Source organism: Heterocephalus glaber, unplaced genomic scaffold, assembly GCF_053883595.1.
Source record: "Heterocephalus glaber isolate CG9 unplaced genomic scaffold, H.glaber_assembly_v1.0 deba00001531, whole genome shotgun sequence".
In the NCBI taxonomy this organism is placed as follows: Eukaryota; Metazoa; Chordata; class Mammalia; order Rodentia; family Bathyergidae; genus Heterocephalus; species Heterocephalus glaber.
Genome location: NW_028258329.1, coordinates 19,075,816 through 19,092,049, shown reverse-complemented (window position 1 = coordinate 19,092,049; position 16,234 = coordinate 19,075,816). Strand labels below are relative to the sequence as shown.

General features: G+C 52.8%; 3 protein-coding genes across 11 annotated transcripts in view; 1 reads left to right on the top strand and 2 right to left on the bottom strand.

Moving 5' to 3' along the window:
- Window positions 1-988: 988 nt before the first annotated feature.
- On the bottom strand, window positions 989-4,825 carry Gdpgp1 (GDP-D-glucose phosphorylase 1). 4 transcript variants are annotated; one of them, XM_087188411.1, is made up of 4 exons: window positions 4,637-4,825; window positions 4,350-4,470; window positions 4,118-4,228; window positions 989-2,439 (listed from the first exon to the last, which is right to left on the bottom strand). In XM_087188411.1, the coding sequence occupies exon 4, from the start codon at window positions 2,422-2,424 to the stop codon at window positions 1,267-1,269; it is 1,158 nt and encodes a 385-aa protein (XP_087044537.1). In that variant the 5' UTR covers window positions 2,425-2,439; window positions 4,118-4,228; window positions 4,350-4,470; window positions 4,637-4,825; the 3' UTR covers window positions 989-1,266. The 4 variants fall into 4 exon arrangements, with proteins under 4 accessions (XP_087044537.1, XP_087044536.1, XP_087044538.1 ...); XM_087188410.1 differs by having other exon boundaries at window positions 4,118-4,470; XM_087188412.1 differs by lacking the exon at window positions 4,118-4,228.
- Window positions 4,826-4,859: 34 nt separating this feature from the next.
- Cib1 (calcium and integrin binding 1) lies at window positions 4,860-8,305 on the top strand. Its single transcript, XM_004852790.3, has 7 exons — window positions 4,860-5,095; window positions 5,209-5,243; window positions 6,150-6,258; window positions 7,082-7,232; window positions 7,375-7,493; window positions 7,579-7,667; window positions 8,065-8,305. Exons 1-7 carry the CDS (start codon window positions 5,045-5,047, stop codon window positions 8,084-8,086), a joined length of 576 nt encoding a protein of 191 aa, XP_004852847.1. The 5' UTR covers window positions 4,860-5,044; the 3' UTR covers window positions 8,087-8,305.
- A 1,004-nt stretch (window positions 8,306-9,309) lies between these two features.
- The window catches only part of Sema4b (semaphorin 4B), a 37,720-nt gene continuing 30,795 nt past the window's right edge, over window positions 9,310-16,234 (bottom strand). For all 6 annotated transcript variants that reach the window (XM_087188401.1, XM_087188399.1, XM_087188402.1 and 3 more), the window contains exons 10-16: window positions 15,332-15,513; window positions 15,080-15,230; window positions 14,000-14,210; window positions 13,794-13,909; window positions 13,379-13,545; window positions 11,229-11,314; window positions 9,310-10,984 (exon numbers count right to left, since the gene is read on the bottom strand). In XM_087188401.1, coding sequence (XP_087044527.1) covers window positions 10,242-10,984; window positions 11,229-11,314; window positions 13,379-13,545; window positions 13,794-13,909; window positions 14,000-14,210; window positions 15,080-15,230; window positions 15,332-15,513 — 1,656 coding nt within the window. In that variant the 3' untranslated portion in view covers window positions 9,310-10,241. The remainder of the gene's footprint in view (window positions 10,985-11,228; window positions 11,315-13,378; window positions 13,546-13,793; window positions 13,910-13,999; window positions 14,211-15,079; window positions 15,231-15,331; window positions 15,514-16,234) is intronic.

Here is a 16,234-nt window from a genome sequence, read left to right as displayed (position 1 = left end):
CTGACCTCAAGTGTTCACCACCTGACCTTGAATAACTCTCCCAGCCTTTCTTTTTTCTTGGTACGGAGGACTGAACTCAGGACCTTGTGCTTATGAGGCAGGCACGGTGCCACTGAGCTAAATCCCTGGCCTGCCAGTCTGCTCTTGTTAAGTGGGGGCAGTCAGAGGGCTCGCGCCTTTAAAGTCGTGAGGGCACCCCGTTCCCACATGAGATGATGTAACAGGCACTTGACTTCAGGCTGGGGGCTGCAGGACATCGAAGGAGAATTCTCAATGAGATGAAGAAGTAGGTACTGGATGAGGTGGGCAGAGAGAGATGGCAGGCACCTGCAGTCCCAGGTAGGAGGGAGGTGAGGTAAGAGGACTGCTTCAGCCCCAGAGACCAAGGCCAGCCTGGGTAACATAGGGGAAACCTATCTCAAAAAAAAAATTTAAAAAGCCATGGCTGGGGATATAGCTCAGTGTCACAGTACCTGGTTGGCAATCGAGAGGCCCTGATTTCCAGTACAAAAAAAAGGTCTGCCTTGGAAAAAAAAAAAGCTAGGTGTGGTGGCATATGCCTGTAATCCCAGCACTTGGGAGGCTGCGGCAGGAGGATCACCCTGGACTAATGAGTTCAAGGCCAGGCTGGACTATATAGCAAGACCCAGTCTCAAAAAAAAAAAAAAAAAATCAGCTGTGAGTGGGCAAAGAGGGGGACAGAGAGGGTGAGAACACAGCAAGTGCCAGCTCCATGTTAGAGGCACAGAAACCATCAAAGCAAAGGCCAACCCCTGGGCTGTAGCTCAGTGAGTGGGCACTTGCCTAGTATGCACTGAGTTTGATATCCAGCACAAAAAAAGAAAAAACAAAAAAGGCTAACATTTGGTGCCACAGCAAAGGTCCACATATGGAGTGTGAACTTCTTGCACACATTCCCTTAACAACAGGCTTAACATCCCTTGAGCTTGTCCAAGGAGGGTGAGCAGCAGCAGTTACATCCATGAGAGAACATTCATTAGATTTATTCCAAGGTTTTGCCCTTTCATGGGGACCAGTTACCAAGATCACTCAGTTGCCCAAGCTAGGGTCAAACTTGCCATCCTCCTGCCTCAGCCTCCCAGAGTGCTGGAAACATAGGGCAGTTTTCAGCTCTTTCTTCATCTCTCCCTTTAGGCTTAGAGATGTGGGAAGGCAGCCATGGAAATAAATGCCTGAGTGACCAAAAGAGAGTGAGCAGCCTCTGGAGAGGGGCACAGACCAGCTAGTGAAGACACAGCTCCAGGACTACGGCTCTTCCTGGGCCATCAGGGCCACCAGTGCTCCCTGCACCACCGCAGCCTGGGTGGGGGGCAGCAGGCAGTCCTGAATGAGGGCCACAGCAGCCGCCTCTGTCAGGCTGCTGAAGTCCTGCGCTGTTTTGACAGGGAGGTGCCCAGCCAGCTCACAGAGGGCAACATTGAAAGCCTTACCCTCCTTTATTCCAAAGCTGGACTTCCGGGCCCACAGGATCACTCGGACTCCTTCGAGGGCTAAGCAGGGTGATGCCTTTCCAGGCGGGGCTCCCCGTGTCACAAACAAGTTATGTGCAATCTCGTGGTCAGCCAGATAGTCTGTGGCCCGACAGACCCTGCTAATCACGGCTTCCAAGTCAGACCCAGGCCTGCTGGTGTAAAAGAGGAAGGCAGGAACTGGCAGGGTCTGGAGCAGGTGCAAATGGCCCCCTGGGTCCAGGGGCTGGCTGGGTGCCCCCTCCACAGGCAGCCTGTGGGCCAGGTAATAGCCATGCAGATGGAGATGGTTCACTGAGGCCAAGCCCCCCAGGCTGTTGAAGCCCACCCGGAAGCCAGGGTTCAAGCTCAGCAGCACAGCCTCCAGGCCAGCCCGTAGCACACCTGGCAGCAGGCGCTGGGGCAGCCCCCGGGCAGGCTCGGGCACCAACAGCACATGCCCCCACTCCAGTGGGCTGACGTTGATCACCACCAGGATGTCCTCCTGGAGGAGGTCACCTTGTGTGTCAGGCTCCCGGTACAGATGGAAGAGTACTTCTCCAGGCCTGATCTTGTTGAAGTTAAACTGTTCCGGGTCAAATGTCTGCCTCACGCTCTTGATGTTCTGTGGGCACCTCCTCTGCACACCTCGCTCCACATTCAGCTGAGCCACAAAACCCACAGCACCAGGGAGGACTTGGGTCTGCAGTTCCCCGAGGTGGTAGCGAAAGAAACCCAGCTCCATCCGCTGCCTCCAGGCAGAGGAGAGTGCAGAGTCGAACCGGGACAGTGGCAGAGAATCCAGGGCATTGGGTGCGTGGCTGGGCCACTGGACCCCTCCCACGATGAGGTCCTTCTGCCCATACTTGAAGGCAGGGCTGCCTTGCTCTCCCCAGTCCTCACTGTTGGAGGACAGCAAGTAGGAAGTTGCATGTGAGTCACACAGATTAGCCATGGAGCTGCTCTGAAGCTGTCATAAAAGATGAAAAACAGGATAGTAACCCATTTTTAGAGATGTTCATTCTCAAATAATCCTTATTTTTTTCTCTAATTACAAAAGTAATATATAATACACACTTTCGGTAAAATATTTAGGAAGCAAAGAAATTACTTGTAATTCCGTCGCCTGCAGATGAGTAAATGTTTTTGCTGAATTAAAAATATTTATTGAGGGCCGGGATTTAGCTCAGTGCCACCATGCCTGCCTCACAAGCACAAGGTCTTGAGTTCGATCCCCAGTACCAAAAAAAAAATTATTTAGGGGCTGCGGATGGAGCTCAGTGGTAGAGTGCTAGCCTAGCATGTGCAAGGCCCTAGGTTTGATACTGGGCACCACCAAAAAAAATACAAAACTAGAAGGAAGTACACAGTTTAGAGGCTGAGGGGTGTAGCTTAGTGTCAGTGTACCTGCCTAGCATGTGCAAGACTCTGGGCTTGGTTCCAGCACTGTAAAACAAGAAGAAAAAAGTATATATACACACACATATATATGTGTATACATTTATATATTAAATACACGTATATACATATAGAGAAAGTAAATAAAAAATAAAGATAAAATACAAGCCTTATCCCAATGCCCAGGGAAAAACTCATTTGCATTTAGCCTCATTTTCATAATGTATATGATTTGTTTTGGGGTTTTTTGTCATTGTTTTTGGTTTTTTGAGACAAAATCAGGCTGGCCTTGAACTCACTATGTAGTCCAGGCTGGCCTCAGCCTCCTGAGCACTGGGATTACAGGCATGCACCACCATGCCCAGTGCTTTGTTTTCTTCTGGTAACAGGGACTGAACCCAAGTCCTAGTTAATGCTAGGCAACTGCGTTATACTGAGCCTCTAGATCTTCACTTTTTAAGCCATCCTCCAATCTTTGTACATATAAAAGTAGGTTGTATGTGGTGGTGCATGCCTGTAATCCCAGCACTTGGGAGGCTGAGGCAGGAGGATCACAGAGAAACCCTGTCTCAAAAAAAAAGTAGGTTGTAGTTCAAATGTTACAACAAACATCCTGCAAATTAATCTTTGCACACTTTTTAATTTTTTAAATCTTTTTTTTAGACAGGGTCTTGCTATGCAGTTCAGGCTGGCCTTGAACTCACTATGTAGCTGAGGCTGGCCTCAAATTCATGGCTAAGCAGGTTCAACCACAGTACTGCTAAATAAAATAAATAAATAAATTGATCGACAGGCAAGAAGTTTGAATTGGCAGAATTAAGAATAAATCCTTTCTGCCACCTGCCTCGAAAGTGAAAGGTCCCGAGTTCGATCCCCGGTACCAAAAACAAAACAAAAACCAAAAGAATAAATCCTGCCAGCCAGGCATAGTGGCCCACACCTGTAACCCCACTACTTGGTAGGCTGAGGCAGGAGGATCAGAAGTTTGAGGCCAACCTGAACTACCTAGTGAGTTCCTGCTGAGCCTGACATGGTGGTACACACTTGTAATGCCACACTAGGGAGGCTGAGGCAGGAGGATTGCTGGGAGTTCAGTGCTAGCCTGGGCTATATAGTGAGTTCAAGGCCAGCCTCGACTACAAAGTGAGACCCTGTCTCAAAAAAAAAGTCCTAACTTTGGTTTCTCCTCCCAGGCATAGTACAGGTTCATTCATGCATGCATGCATATCCGATAAATATTTACTGAGCACCTTCGTGGCAAGAACTGTCCTTGGGTTGAGAGGGGACAGGAGCAAGAGATGGTCTCTGCAGCCAGCCGCGAGCACAGTGTGGGCCTAGGTGGGACCTTCAGGGCGTGCCAGCTGTAATAAGAGAGCCAGGCAGGGTGGGGAGCCTTGGAGTAGGGACCCCCCTCTACAGGCCTGAGCCTGACAAGTCATTGAAACCCTCTGGACTTGCGTACTTTGCAAACTGGGCACCTACCTTGTCGGGCAGTTGCAAGAATAGAAGAGAGCTAAGCACAGCGCCTGACACCCGTGGGTCCTCGTCACCAGACTTAGGGGCAGCAGGGTACGATTACTCCAGGAGAGGCGCGGGCCTGGAGCTGTAACCAGCGCCGCGTGGTAAAGTCAGGATAAACCCTCTCTGGGCAGATGGCAGCCTACAGTCTCCACCACCCAGCAAGTCCCGAGGCTTCCCGGATACTCTGTATTAACTTCCTAGTTGCTCTTTACGGGTTCCCGCCCAAGGCTGCAGCCACCAATACCTACCGCAGGTAAGGCGGACGCATCTCGCAACTGTCAGCTCGGCTGCAGCCAACTGGTCCATAGTTTTACAGCTATGCCCTTTAGCGCAGGCGCAGTCTGCACCACGCGCGCCGCCGGCCCCGCCCACAGGAGGCAGGCCTTGAGATTTCCCCGCCCCCCCGTCCCCGAGCGGCCGGCCCTCCCCCCAGCCCCTGACCCGCCCCCAGCTCTCCCGGTAAGGCGGGATCTCGGAGCTTCGAGACCAAACTGCGTGGGGGTGCCAGGGCGCTGCGCCAAGGGTCGGGCCGGGGACCTCAGCAGTGGTTGCCGTGGGGACGGGGCGGGGACGGCGCGGGGACGCGGCCCGAGAGCGGAAGTGGGAAAGTTGCCGGCGTCCCGAGGAGAGGCGGAGGATCTGTGCGCGCGGCAACGATGGGGGGATCGGGCAGTCGCCTGTCCAAGGAGCTGCTGGCCGAGTACCAGGTGCGCGGGACGCCGTCCTCGGAGCCTCGCGCGCCGGCTGCGCCCGGAAGCGGGGTCCGGGCGCGGCGGCGGCGGCACGCCGCTGACCGCCGTTCTCTGGCTTTGCCTTCCAGGACTTGACGTTTCTGACCAAGCAAGAGATCGTCCAGTGAGTGCAATCCCGAATCCCACTTCTGAGGCGCCCTCGGGGTCCCCTGAGGCGGATTCGGGGGCGCTGGCACCCCGAGAGCGGTAGAGCCGTAACTGGAGGCCACCCTTCAGGATCCAGAAGAAGTTGGGCGCTGTTTGACCCTGCACCCTCCTGGCGCCTGCCCCTGACAACTTCCTTCCCGGGCCGGCAGCCCTGCCCCTGCTCTCAGACGACTTTGCCCCCTGGCAAAACCAGAGACGCCTAGGGAGCCTGGCGCTACCTTTCTCCGACTTTACCTGAATAATACAGTAATCGTTAACGCTTGTGGAGCACTTAGCGCGCCAGCAGCTGTGCCAAGGGGGTTGCCTGCTTTACCTAATTCGGTCTTGAGGAGGGAGGTCAGGACAAGAAGGAGGTTCTGAGGGGTTGGGTGACTTGCCCACGACTGCCCTGTGAGGAAGAGGACTGCTATGGGCCACGGGTCTGGAGAAGGAGATTCCTGGGCTTCGCTGGGCAAAGGCTGTTCCATTAGGAAAGGGATAAAGATTGAGGAGGAGGATATAGTTCAGGCCAGGAATCCCGGCAGGGAAAGGGAGAATGGGGATGTGGTTTTGCTCTTTTCTCCCTGGCGTTAGTGGCCAGCTTTTTGCTCCCTCCGGAACCTCTCCATCCCGCAGAGATCTCTGGAACGAGCCTGACACACAGTAGGCCCTCAGCAAAGACTCATCACAAGAGAGGGCTCCCAGCCTGTGTCTTATCTCCCCTCGGCTGACCGTTGCCCAGTGACTCAGAAGTTCTGTGTGTGTGGCTTAGCTCCCACCTGGTTTATAAGGGGCAGCAAGGCGAGGAGTGGGGATGTAGCGCACACACGGAGACCTGAGAGGAGAGCACTGGCAACTTCCCCTCTCTCTCTCTCTCTGCTAGAGCCCATAGGCGGTTTTCTGAGCTGCTTCCTCGGGAGAAACAGAGCGTCGAGGACTCGCTGCGGGAACGAGTGTCTTTCGAGGATATCCTCAGCCTTCCAGAGCTCAAGGTGCAAGCCCTGCACTCTCTGCACTCTTTGTGCACCTTGCTTTGCTAGATCCTTTAGTCTTCCTGCCACTCAATGCAGATCATGGGTCCCTGCTTTCCATTCTAATTGCTTTTCTCTTCCCTTCTCTTTCATTTGTTCTTTTCTTTTCTTTCCTTTTTTTCCCCCGGTACCAGGGATTGAACTCAGGACCTGGCACTGGCACGGCAGGCAAGGTGCCACTGAGCTAAATTTCCAACCCTCTCTTTCCTTTTTCTTTGGGGATCAAACTCGGGACCTTGCCCTTGGGAGGCAGGCAGCAGAACCACTGAACTAAATCTCCGGCCTTCTCTTTCCTTTTTCTTTCCTTTTCTTTCTGGGTTACATCGTGAGTTCAAGGCCAGCCAGGAAGACATAGTGAGACCCTGTCTCAAAAATAAATAACCCAGGCATAGTGGTGCATGCCTGTAATCCCAGCAGGTGGGAGGCTGAGGCAGGATTGCCATGAGTTCAAGGCCAGCATGGGCCGCATAGTGAGTTCAAGTCTAGCCTGAACTACACAGCAAGTCGCTGTCTCAAAAAACAAAGGAACAAAAATAAATAAATAAAATAACCTGCCCATCTTGTCCCCTGGCGTTGGCTGCCTACCCCATCCTGCCCTCCCCGTTATGTTGCTTATGCTTTTGAGCTGGACTCCCAGGAAGCCATCCCACCCCTTCCCCAGCTGCTAGTTGTCTCCTGAGCTCCACGGTGCTGGTACTGCAACCTATTCCTCCAGGTTCTAGTAGGGTTGTGGTGAGTGTGTGACCTGGGCTGTCTGTAGCACTTACAAAAGGCTCATTCCCAGGCCAACCCCTTCAAGGAGCGAATCTGCAAGGTCTTTTCCACATCCCCTGCCAGAGACAGCCTGAGCTTCGAGGACTTCCTGGACCTCCTGAGTGTGTTCAGTGACATGGCAACCCCAGACATCAAGTCCCACTATGCCTTCCGAATCTTTGGTAAGAGCCCCGAGGGGTTGGTTGCCTGCCACATCCACACAGCCTTCATGGTGGCCCTGCTTGGGAAGTGGAAGCCCCTGGTGCAGCCGCAGAGCTTTTCCTGACTGCACTTCCTTCTTGGCTTTCTGTGTGTGCTCACTAGACTTTGATGATGATGGAACTCTGGACAGAGAAGACCTGTGCCGGCTTGTGAACTGTCTCACGGGAGAGGGCGAGGACACTCGGCTCAGTGCATCGGAGATGAAGCAGCTTATTGACAATGTGAGTGGTGGCCCGGCTGGGCCTGGGCAACCTGGGCACGGGAGGGAAGGGCTGGGGCTCTAGCCTAGAAGTTCCCTGTTCCCAGATTCTGGAAGAGTCTGACATCGACAGGGATGGGACCATCAATCTCTCCGAGTTCCAGCATGTCATCTCACGTTCACCAGACTTTGTCAGGTATGACAGTGGTCCCCTGCCTTCTGGGTACCCACGGGTTCTCATGTGCTGCCTCTGGGTCTGGGATGCTATTATGGGAGATGGTACTGAGGCAAAAGAGAGCTCTGGGCCCTCTGAATGTCTCAGGTCACTGTAGGGACCAACATACCCAGACATAGCCCATTCCAAAGAAAGGTCTTCAGGGAGAGGTGAGAAGTTTAGGTTTAGTTCCTTCCTTTCTCTTCCATCAGAATACCTAACTTGGGCTGGGGGTGTGGCTCAGTGGTATAGAGCACGCTTAGTGTGGGTGAGGGCCTAGAATCTGGATCTGTCCCCAGCACCAAAAAGCAAGCAAACAAAAATCAAAAAGGAAAAAGAAAAGGGAAAAGAAAATCCAACCCATTCTTTTCTTGTGCAGCTCCTTTAAGATTGTCCTGTGACTGCAGCTCCATCGTGTATCTCAGCACACCCTGTCCAAGACCTTCCTACTGCAGAGCTGTGGCCAAGGTCATGCCCACGATGTCGGGGCCAGCCAAGCTGGCCCAGCCTGGAGCTGGTACTGTGCAACCCTCGGCTGGGGCAGGGAGGGCCCTTCCTGCTTCTCACTGCTATCTCATCTCCGTTTCTACTGATCAGTAATAAAGATTTAGAAGTTCTGACCCCTGCGTGTGACATTAGAAACACTGGGAGGGAAAGACTGGGCTTCTAGAAACTATTTATTTATGTATGTATGTATGTATGTATGTATGTATGTATGTGATTGATTGGTACTGGGGATCAAACTCGGGGCTTTGCACTTTCGAGGCAGGCAGCAGAAGCACTGAGCTAAATCCCTGGCCCAGAAACCTTTTATTTTGCTAGGAATAAGGGGCCAGTGGGAAATCAAGCTATACTTCCCACCCCAGCCCACCAAATTGGGGGAATTCTCCCTGATCTTGATTATAGTACTGGTTCCATGAATTTGTACATTTTCTGTGTTTTTTCTTTTTTGAGACAAGGGTCTATGCCTGGAATGATCCCAAACTCCTGGGCCCAACTGTTCCCCACACCTCAGCCTCCTGAGTACCTGGGACCACAGGCACCTACCCCCATGTCCAGCAATGTGTTAAAATTTAAAGGTACACTAACAAAAGAAAGTCAGTCTTGCCAAATAATCACTTGAAAAATTAAAAACTGCAAAGTTAAAAAAAAAAAAAAGGTTCTTGCTGAGCATGGTGGTACATACACGCCTATAATCCCAGGGTTCAGAAGCCTGAGGCAGGATTGCTGTGAGTTCAAGAGTAGCCTGAACTACATAGTGAGATGTTGTTTTATAAAAACAAAAAATTTTGGGCTGGGGATTTAGCTCAGTGGTTCTGTTGCCTGCCTCGCAAGCACAAGGACCCGAGTTTGATCCCCAGTACCAAAAACAAACAAACAAAAAACCAAAAAAAAAAAAAAAAAAAAACCCAAAAAATTTTGGTAGGATACTTGCCTAGCATGCATCAGGCCCCTGTGTTCAATCTCCACAAAAAAAGTAAGCATAGAATAAAGGGGTTGTCATAGAACTACGGTCCACTGGGCACAGGCTGGGCTGCTTCCAGCTCCCTGAGGCCTGGAAAGAGGAGGTTCAGAACCCCCAGCAACAGATCAGTCTTAAACAGTAGAAGTCCTTTAAGAAGGGTGATGATTAAATAATAATTCTTCAGATTTTATTTAAAAAAAAGAAGGTAAAGTGCATTTTATTAAAAATATATATAAAACCCACAGAATTCAGGGCCCTGTTCTGGGCAGTGTGAATATCCCTTAGAGTGGAGACAAGCGAGGGGAAACTGGGCCAGGGAGAAGCCAGGCTCCAGTGAGTTCCCTGTGCTCAAGTTTGAAGAGGGGCTGACATGGTGCAAGGGACAGACGGTTTTCAGGCTGGGAGGCAGGCAGTCAAGTCTCTTCCTGAGGGGAAAGGCCTATGTGGTCATACACTCCTGGGCTCATGCTATTCCTTTGTGGCCACAGCCTGATACAGGCCGGAAAGGTCCAGGAGCAGGGTCTGAGCCCAGGGTTTGGGGATGGCTGCAGAGCCAGCCAGCCCTCTGGTCCCTGAGGTGCAGGTCATGGCGCCAAGCTACATCTGGCTGGCTGGTGTGAACTGGCCACCAGCTCTGGTGAGAAAGCACAGTGGGGCGGGGCTAAGGCGAAGGTGGAAGAGTCCAGTTGGCGCGGGATTTTCAATTCTGTCCCACACCACACCACACCACTTGGGGTGTGTCCCCAGCTGTTCAGGCAGAAGGGAACTGGGTGGCTGTGGGTGTGGCATCTCTGACGTCTCCCGTGCCCCCGGTTTCACATTTTCAGCTGTTTTTTAAACAAAGGGCTCAGTGTTTGTAGGAGCACTGTCCTATCCACCCAGGCAGGCCCCTGGCCCTGGAGGACAGACCCCTCTCGGTTGAGAACCATTGGGGCACCTGGCTGGGCACTAGGGGCCTTATGCAGGGCTGGAAAGCAGCAGGCTGGGCAGGCCCCAGGCTCCCGAGGGCAGGACCCTGGCTGTGCTCATGAGGCTCGGGGTCCAGGACACACCCTCTAAGCAGTCACAGCCCTGAAGCCAGGGTAGCCTCATCACACCACAGAGTCACGGATTTCAGAGCCCAGGCGGACCCGGGGCCGAGGGCACACAGGGGACACCTCGACAAAACTGTCCTGGATGCTGAGTGGCCTCTTCTCGGACTCGGTGAAGACCTGGGGCCCCGGGGAGCTATCTGACAGAGCCTGGTAGCCTCGGTGATCCAGTGGGGTGCTAGGGGGGCCAACGCCGTTGAGCGGTCGGGTCTCGGGTGGCAGCACCACAGGGCGAGTCTTGGGATGCACAGTGGCACACTCACCCTGCTTCAGGAAGACTTTCATGCCGTCTCGGTGCCGGTAGAGGAAGAACAGAAACAGAAGCACCACAGCAAGCCCAAAGAGGGTGCACATCACCAGGAACTCATTCCAGTAGGACTTGTCCACACCCCAGCTGGACCTGCCGGCAGCTGGCGCACTCACCCTTGACGTGTTGATGATGACAGGGACACTGCCACCCCGGTCTGTTCGGTGTGCCATCCCGTCGTCCACCACTTCTGGGCAGTAGCTGGTCACCAGCTGCTGGAAGCCCTCCTCTTGTGACCAGCACTCAAAGACCCCCAGCCTTTCCTGGGTGCCCACCAGCAGCAAGTCCCCAGTGGGCAGTACCCGGTAGGATGATGAGGCATTGACAGGGGCCTTGTCATGGAGCCAGAGCCGGGTGGCCAGGTTGGACAGAAGTGGGCAGGCCAAGGTGTTTACTGTGTTGGGCTGGAACTGGATGTGCTCACAGGACTTCCGGTCTGCAAGCAGAAGAGGCACTGGGTGGAGGGTGCCATAGTCTACAGTGGCCACAGGCTGACCCCTCCCTCCCAGTTGTGAGGGGCACTGGGAACTCCTAGGACTATCTCAGGCTCACTTTGCAGGGCCCTGCTTGCAGGGCTGAAGGGAGGAGGAGGAAAGGCATTTGTCCCGTCAGTGCCTGGAGGAGTTGTCCAGAAGATGGGGCCCCTACCTCTCTCCTGCAGCCTTCAAGGGGTCCCTTACCTGCTGTTACAGAAGCCCGGGGCCTGGACCTGGACATGTTGCAGAGCTCCTTGGCATTGCCCCCTTCGACATCCTGGATCCATGGCCTGAGGACCAGAGAGGGTCTGGGATCAGCCAGAAAACACTGAGCCTGTGTCCTTCACCCTCAACGCAGACTCAGGCCTGGGCAAGGGACCAGAGCCCAAGGAACACCAGGCCCCAAGCAATGGGTAGGGAGGAGACTCCTGAGCTGATTCCCCAGCCCACTGGGCCTCAGTGAGCATTTCCCATCTGTACCTCAGTGCAAATAAAAGTTACAGCCTGTTTCCCTGGATGACAAAAGCAGAATGTGCCTCAGGATGGCTGCAAGGACTTTCTGGACATGCATGTAAATATCTCTCAGTAATACACAAGCACTGACCTGCTTCATAAACTTTTTTCAGTGGCGGAGATTAACCAGGAGCATCTACCAATGAGCTTCATTCTACATTCCTAGTCTTTTTTAAAAAAAATCATTACTTTAAATTTTGAGACAAGCTCTCACTAAATTTTCGAGGCTGGCCTTGAATTTATGATCCTCCTGTCTCAACCTCCCCAGTAGCAGGGATTTAACCAGCCCAGCTCCTATTTAGTTTTTTGAAATATAAAACAGATACCAGATGTACCTATATATGAAGCAAGAACACTACAAACAGGTAATCTAATATTCCCAGTCCTTAGGCATGTAATAAATTTGTGTTCTTTTTTCTATAAAAAAACAAAACAGGGCTGGGGATTTAGCTTGGTGGTTTCACCACCTGCTGCGCAAGCGAAAGGACCCAAGTTTGATCCCCGGTACCAAAAAAAAAAAAACAAAAAACAAAAAAACCCCACCACAAATGGGATAGATCTTGTTTAAAACATTTAGATTTTTGTTTACTTTACACTTATGTAAGAAAAATCAGGGAGGACAGAAAATCAAAAATCTTTGATTGCCCTGGGAGGGAGCAGTTTTTGTTTGATTGTTAGGGTTTTATTTTTTGCATATGCTGAGCTATATCCTCAGTCCCTAGGTAGTTTTTATTTTATTTATACTCATTCCTATTTTCTTTCTTTTTTTTTTTTTTTGAGACAGGGTCTCACTATGTAGTTCAGGCTAGCCTCGAACTCATGGCACTCCTCCTGCCTCAGCCTCCCACGGGGATTACAGGCATGCGCCACCACGCCCAGCACAGTGCTATTTTCTAAAAGGTCGTTTTATAATCCAAATGTTTTGTTTGTTTGCTTGGTTGGTTTGTTTTTGTTCTCAAACTGAATCTCCCTGTATAATTTAGGATAACCTTAAACTCTTCATCTTTCTGCTTCTGCCCCTGGAGTGCTAGGATTACAAGTATATCCAACTCCCAAATGGTTTTTTTTTTTTTTTTTGGGAAACAGGGGTTGAATTCGGGTCCTTCTGCTTTCGAGGCAGGCGGCGGAACCACTGAGCTAAATCCCCGGCCCCCAAATGTTATTTTTTAAATTTTGTATTGGTACTGGGAATTGAACCCAGGGTCTTCACACTTAGCTACATCCCCAGCCCTTTAGTTTTTCTTTTTTTCTTTTTTTTTGGTGACAGGGTCTCACTATGTAGTTCAGGCTGGCCTTGAACTCACTATGTAGCTCAGGTTGGCCTGGAACTCATGGAGATTCTCCTGCCTCAGCCTCTTAAGTGCTGGGGTCACAGATGTTCACCACCACACCTGGCTACCTGTCCTTTTTAAATTTTTAAACTTTTTAGGTAGGGTGTTGCTAAATTCTCCAGGCTGGACTTGGAACTTGTGATCGTCCTGCCTCAGCCTCCCAGAGTGCTGGGATCCCAGGTGTATGGTACCATTCCTAGCTTAACAAAATTTTTTTTAGCCCTTACCTTACTGTTACTAAAACAAGTTCACATGCCAACCAACATTCTCCTACTAAGCTTTTCACAGCTGTGACATTTTATACCCTACTGATCCTGTCCCTCCTTCAGGCAGGGAAGGCAAACATGGACTATCTAAAAGGAATGGGGGAGGCCCTTGGGGCAACCATGAACACTCATGCTGAGACTGGGTGTAAATGAGACCCTGTGCTGGGCCTAGACAGACCTGGGGCAGGGGCTTGAGGCCAGGTACGCAGAGGTGATGGGCCAGATGGCTTTTGGGAGCTCTTACCTGGAGGCCAGCTCAGGCTGGTAGACGCTGATGTGGCTGCAGCTGGAGCCACTCCAAGCACAGTAGGGGTCGCGGGCAAGGACGCAGTCCCCACAGCTCCGGTACAGGCTGCAGTTGGCCACGGGCACCTGGACTATGCCAGAGTGGGATGCCACATACAGCAGCCCCTGCACAGCCAAACCCCAGGGATGAGAGGCCGGTTTGGGCACCCAGGGCCACCACCCATGGCCACACTGGGCTCACAGGCCCACTAAAGCCACCCCTAAGTGGACTGTCATCATCTGGCACCCCAACTTCCCATGTCCATGCCAGAAGACTAGATTCCATAATGCACCTTGCTGGGGCAGGAGAGGAAAAGCCAGGCAGGGAGGGCCACCCCCAAGCATGTGGCCTTGGTTCCTCCCTGTGTGCTCACCCTATGGCTGTCCAGAAGTAGGTTCTGCACAGGCTGTTCCGGTGGGAAGACCTGCAGCTCCTCGATGATGTGCATCCTGGGCCCAATGTCCACTGCCTTGTGCAGTCGGCCATCACCTAGGGAGGGATGCATCTCAGGCCCTGCTCACCACCTGCTGCTGGCACCCACCAGCCACATGCCTGTCCCAACCTGCCAGGTCAGCTCACCAGTGCCCAGGAAGAGGACGTCGTAGGTGCGGTCCAGGACAGGGACTCGGTGCACAGCCACGCGTTGGTAGCGGGCTCGAGGCTGCAACAGCAGCATCTGGCTGCGCACCTGCCCGTCCATCAGGAAGTGATCCTTGAGGAAGTTCAGCACGCGGTCTGGGAGCTGCAGGGAGGAGTGGATCTTCCGCTCCCGGGCACTGTTGGTGATGCACTGGGGAAGAAGACAGCAGTGTGAGCCAGAACAGAGGGGCCCTGTCTCCCCAGTGGCAAATCACCTGCAGATTTGCCAATGTGTGCTGGGCTGACAGCCAAGGGCAAGGCTGAGGTGTGGGGAAACCTCGTTCACTCCTGGGCCTCAGATACGTGCCCTTCTTCTTCCTCCCCAGCACCTTTCCTTTTGCTTCTGCCCTAGCTCTGAGCAAGCCCCAGCTGAGCATGGTTCTGAGATGGCAGGAGAGGCCTGGCTGACTGATGCTCTCTGCTTGTGAGGATTGACACACTGGGGGACTTTCAACCAGTGACACATAGGAGGTGGTGTGGTGACGACTCCAGCTGGCTGCTCTGAGCTGGGGTTTGTCTCTGGGCCCAGTTCCTGCTGCCACAGAGGTAATGGCTCGTGCACACAACTTTCCTGGCTTTCCTCCCTCCCTCGCACCCTGCCTATTCTGTCACTGCTTCCAAGGTCACCTCCCAAGTTAACTATGGGCACTCAGATCATCTGGGGGGTCTGCTTCTGGGGGAGCCCACTGAGCCAGCAGGAAAGAAGACATGGTCTGGTCACCTGTGACCTGCTAACTAAGGAGCTCACAGCGGAGTGGAAGAAGGGACCAAGCAAAGGGACGATGTGCACCAAGAGCCCCGATGGGAGCTCGTGCCCAGCCCGAGGCAGGATAGGACTGAAGACATCTCAGCGTCCACATCACATCTCACCAGCAGGCCTGGGCATGTCCCAATTTAAAGATTCGAAAACATCCAGAGAAGCTGCGTGATCTGTCTGGGGCTCAACACCAGTGGCCCCAGTATGGTGCAGGGCCCCAAGTCCTCCCAACCATGCCCTGAGTACCAGGCACTGACACCCACCGATCCAGGCCGGGGTGTGGGCACTGGGTGGGTCACTGTGTACCACTGCTGTGTCTCGCGGTTCACCTCCTTGTACAGGCCACTGAAGGCCCTCTGCACATCGTTGATGGAGAAGACACACACGGCAGAGCCCTCAGTAGTCCCCCCATTCCTGCAACACAGACTGCAGATCAACCCAGACCCCAGGCAGGCTCCTGGGCCCAGCCCCGGCCATCCTCTGCCCTCCTGTACCCAGCCAGGTCTGGGCCCTACCACTGGGAAGTGAAGACCCCATAGAACAGGGTTTGACGCCAGTCCTGGGGACTGGGACTCATCGTGAAGACATCCTGCAGCACGTTGAATGGGAAGCCGTCGTCAGGCCGAGAGCACAGCAGCTGGGCCTTGAGGAAGGACGTCCAGCGCTGCTGCAGCACCCGCTCACCACCCTCATCACCCTGGGGGAGGGGAGGACAGGTCAGGTGAGGCACAGGCGGGGCTGGGACCGCAGGCATGATGCAGCCCCAATGTTCCCTTCCAGTGTTCACTGACAAGACACCAGGAATGAAGAAGTCAGAGCCAGGACACAGTTCCATCTAAAGTCAAGAAAACTTCCAGGAGAGCCGACCATGGTGGTACACACCTCACACCTGTAATCTAGGAACTCTGGGAGGCCCAGCCCAACTCAGTGATCTCTTTTTTTTTTTTTTGGTACCAGGGATCGAACTCGGGTCCTTGCACTAGTGAGGCAGGTAGCGGAACCACTGAGCTAAATCCCCGGCCATCAGTGGTCCCTTCTTATGGACTTGGCAGGGTCACAACACTTATAGTCCATGTTTAATCAGGGACTTCCACACTCCTCAGAGCTTTCCAGGGGTGAATTCAAGCCACAAAGTAATTCTAAGGTTGGCGTTGTTATTTCCATCTAACAGAGGAAGGAGCAGTTTCACCCTGAGGGTGAGGCCCTGCCCAAGACCCCAGGATCCTGGGACTCAATTCTCCACAGTCTCTACCCTTAAGCTCAATGCTACACTACCTCTGTATCTTGCAAGATATTCCTGTGTGAACCTTTCTATATTTTCATACTTTTCAAAAAAAATACCAGTAAGAGACCTTTCCATTTAAAAGGAGAGCAAGGCTGGCCATTGGCCCAGCTGTTTCTCAGGGACATAAGCAAGA

What these genes read in the sequence shown, in the direction of transcription:
- Gdpgp1 (XM_087188410.1), bottom strand. Translation starts at nt 2,424, where the DNA reads ATGGCTAATCTGTGTGACTCACATGCAACTTCCTACTTGCTGTCCTCC.
- Cib1 (XM_004852790.3), top strand. Translation starts at nt 5,045, where the DNA reads ATGGGGGGATCGGGCAGTCGCCTGTCCAAGGAGCTGCTGGCCGAGTAC. An exon ending in ACCAAGCAAGAGATCGTCCA is followed by an intron (nt 5,244 to 6,149) that starts GTGAGTGCAATC and finishes TCTCTCTGCTAG; the next exon opens with AGCCCATAGGCGGTTTTCTG. An exon ending in TCAGCCTTCCAGAGCTCAAG is followed by an intron (nt 6,259 to 7,081) that starts GTGCAAGCCCTG and finishes GCTCATTCCCAG; the next exon opens with GCCAACCCCTTCAAGGAGCG.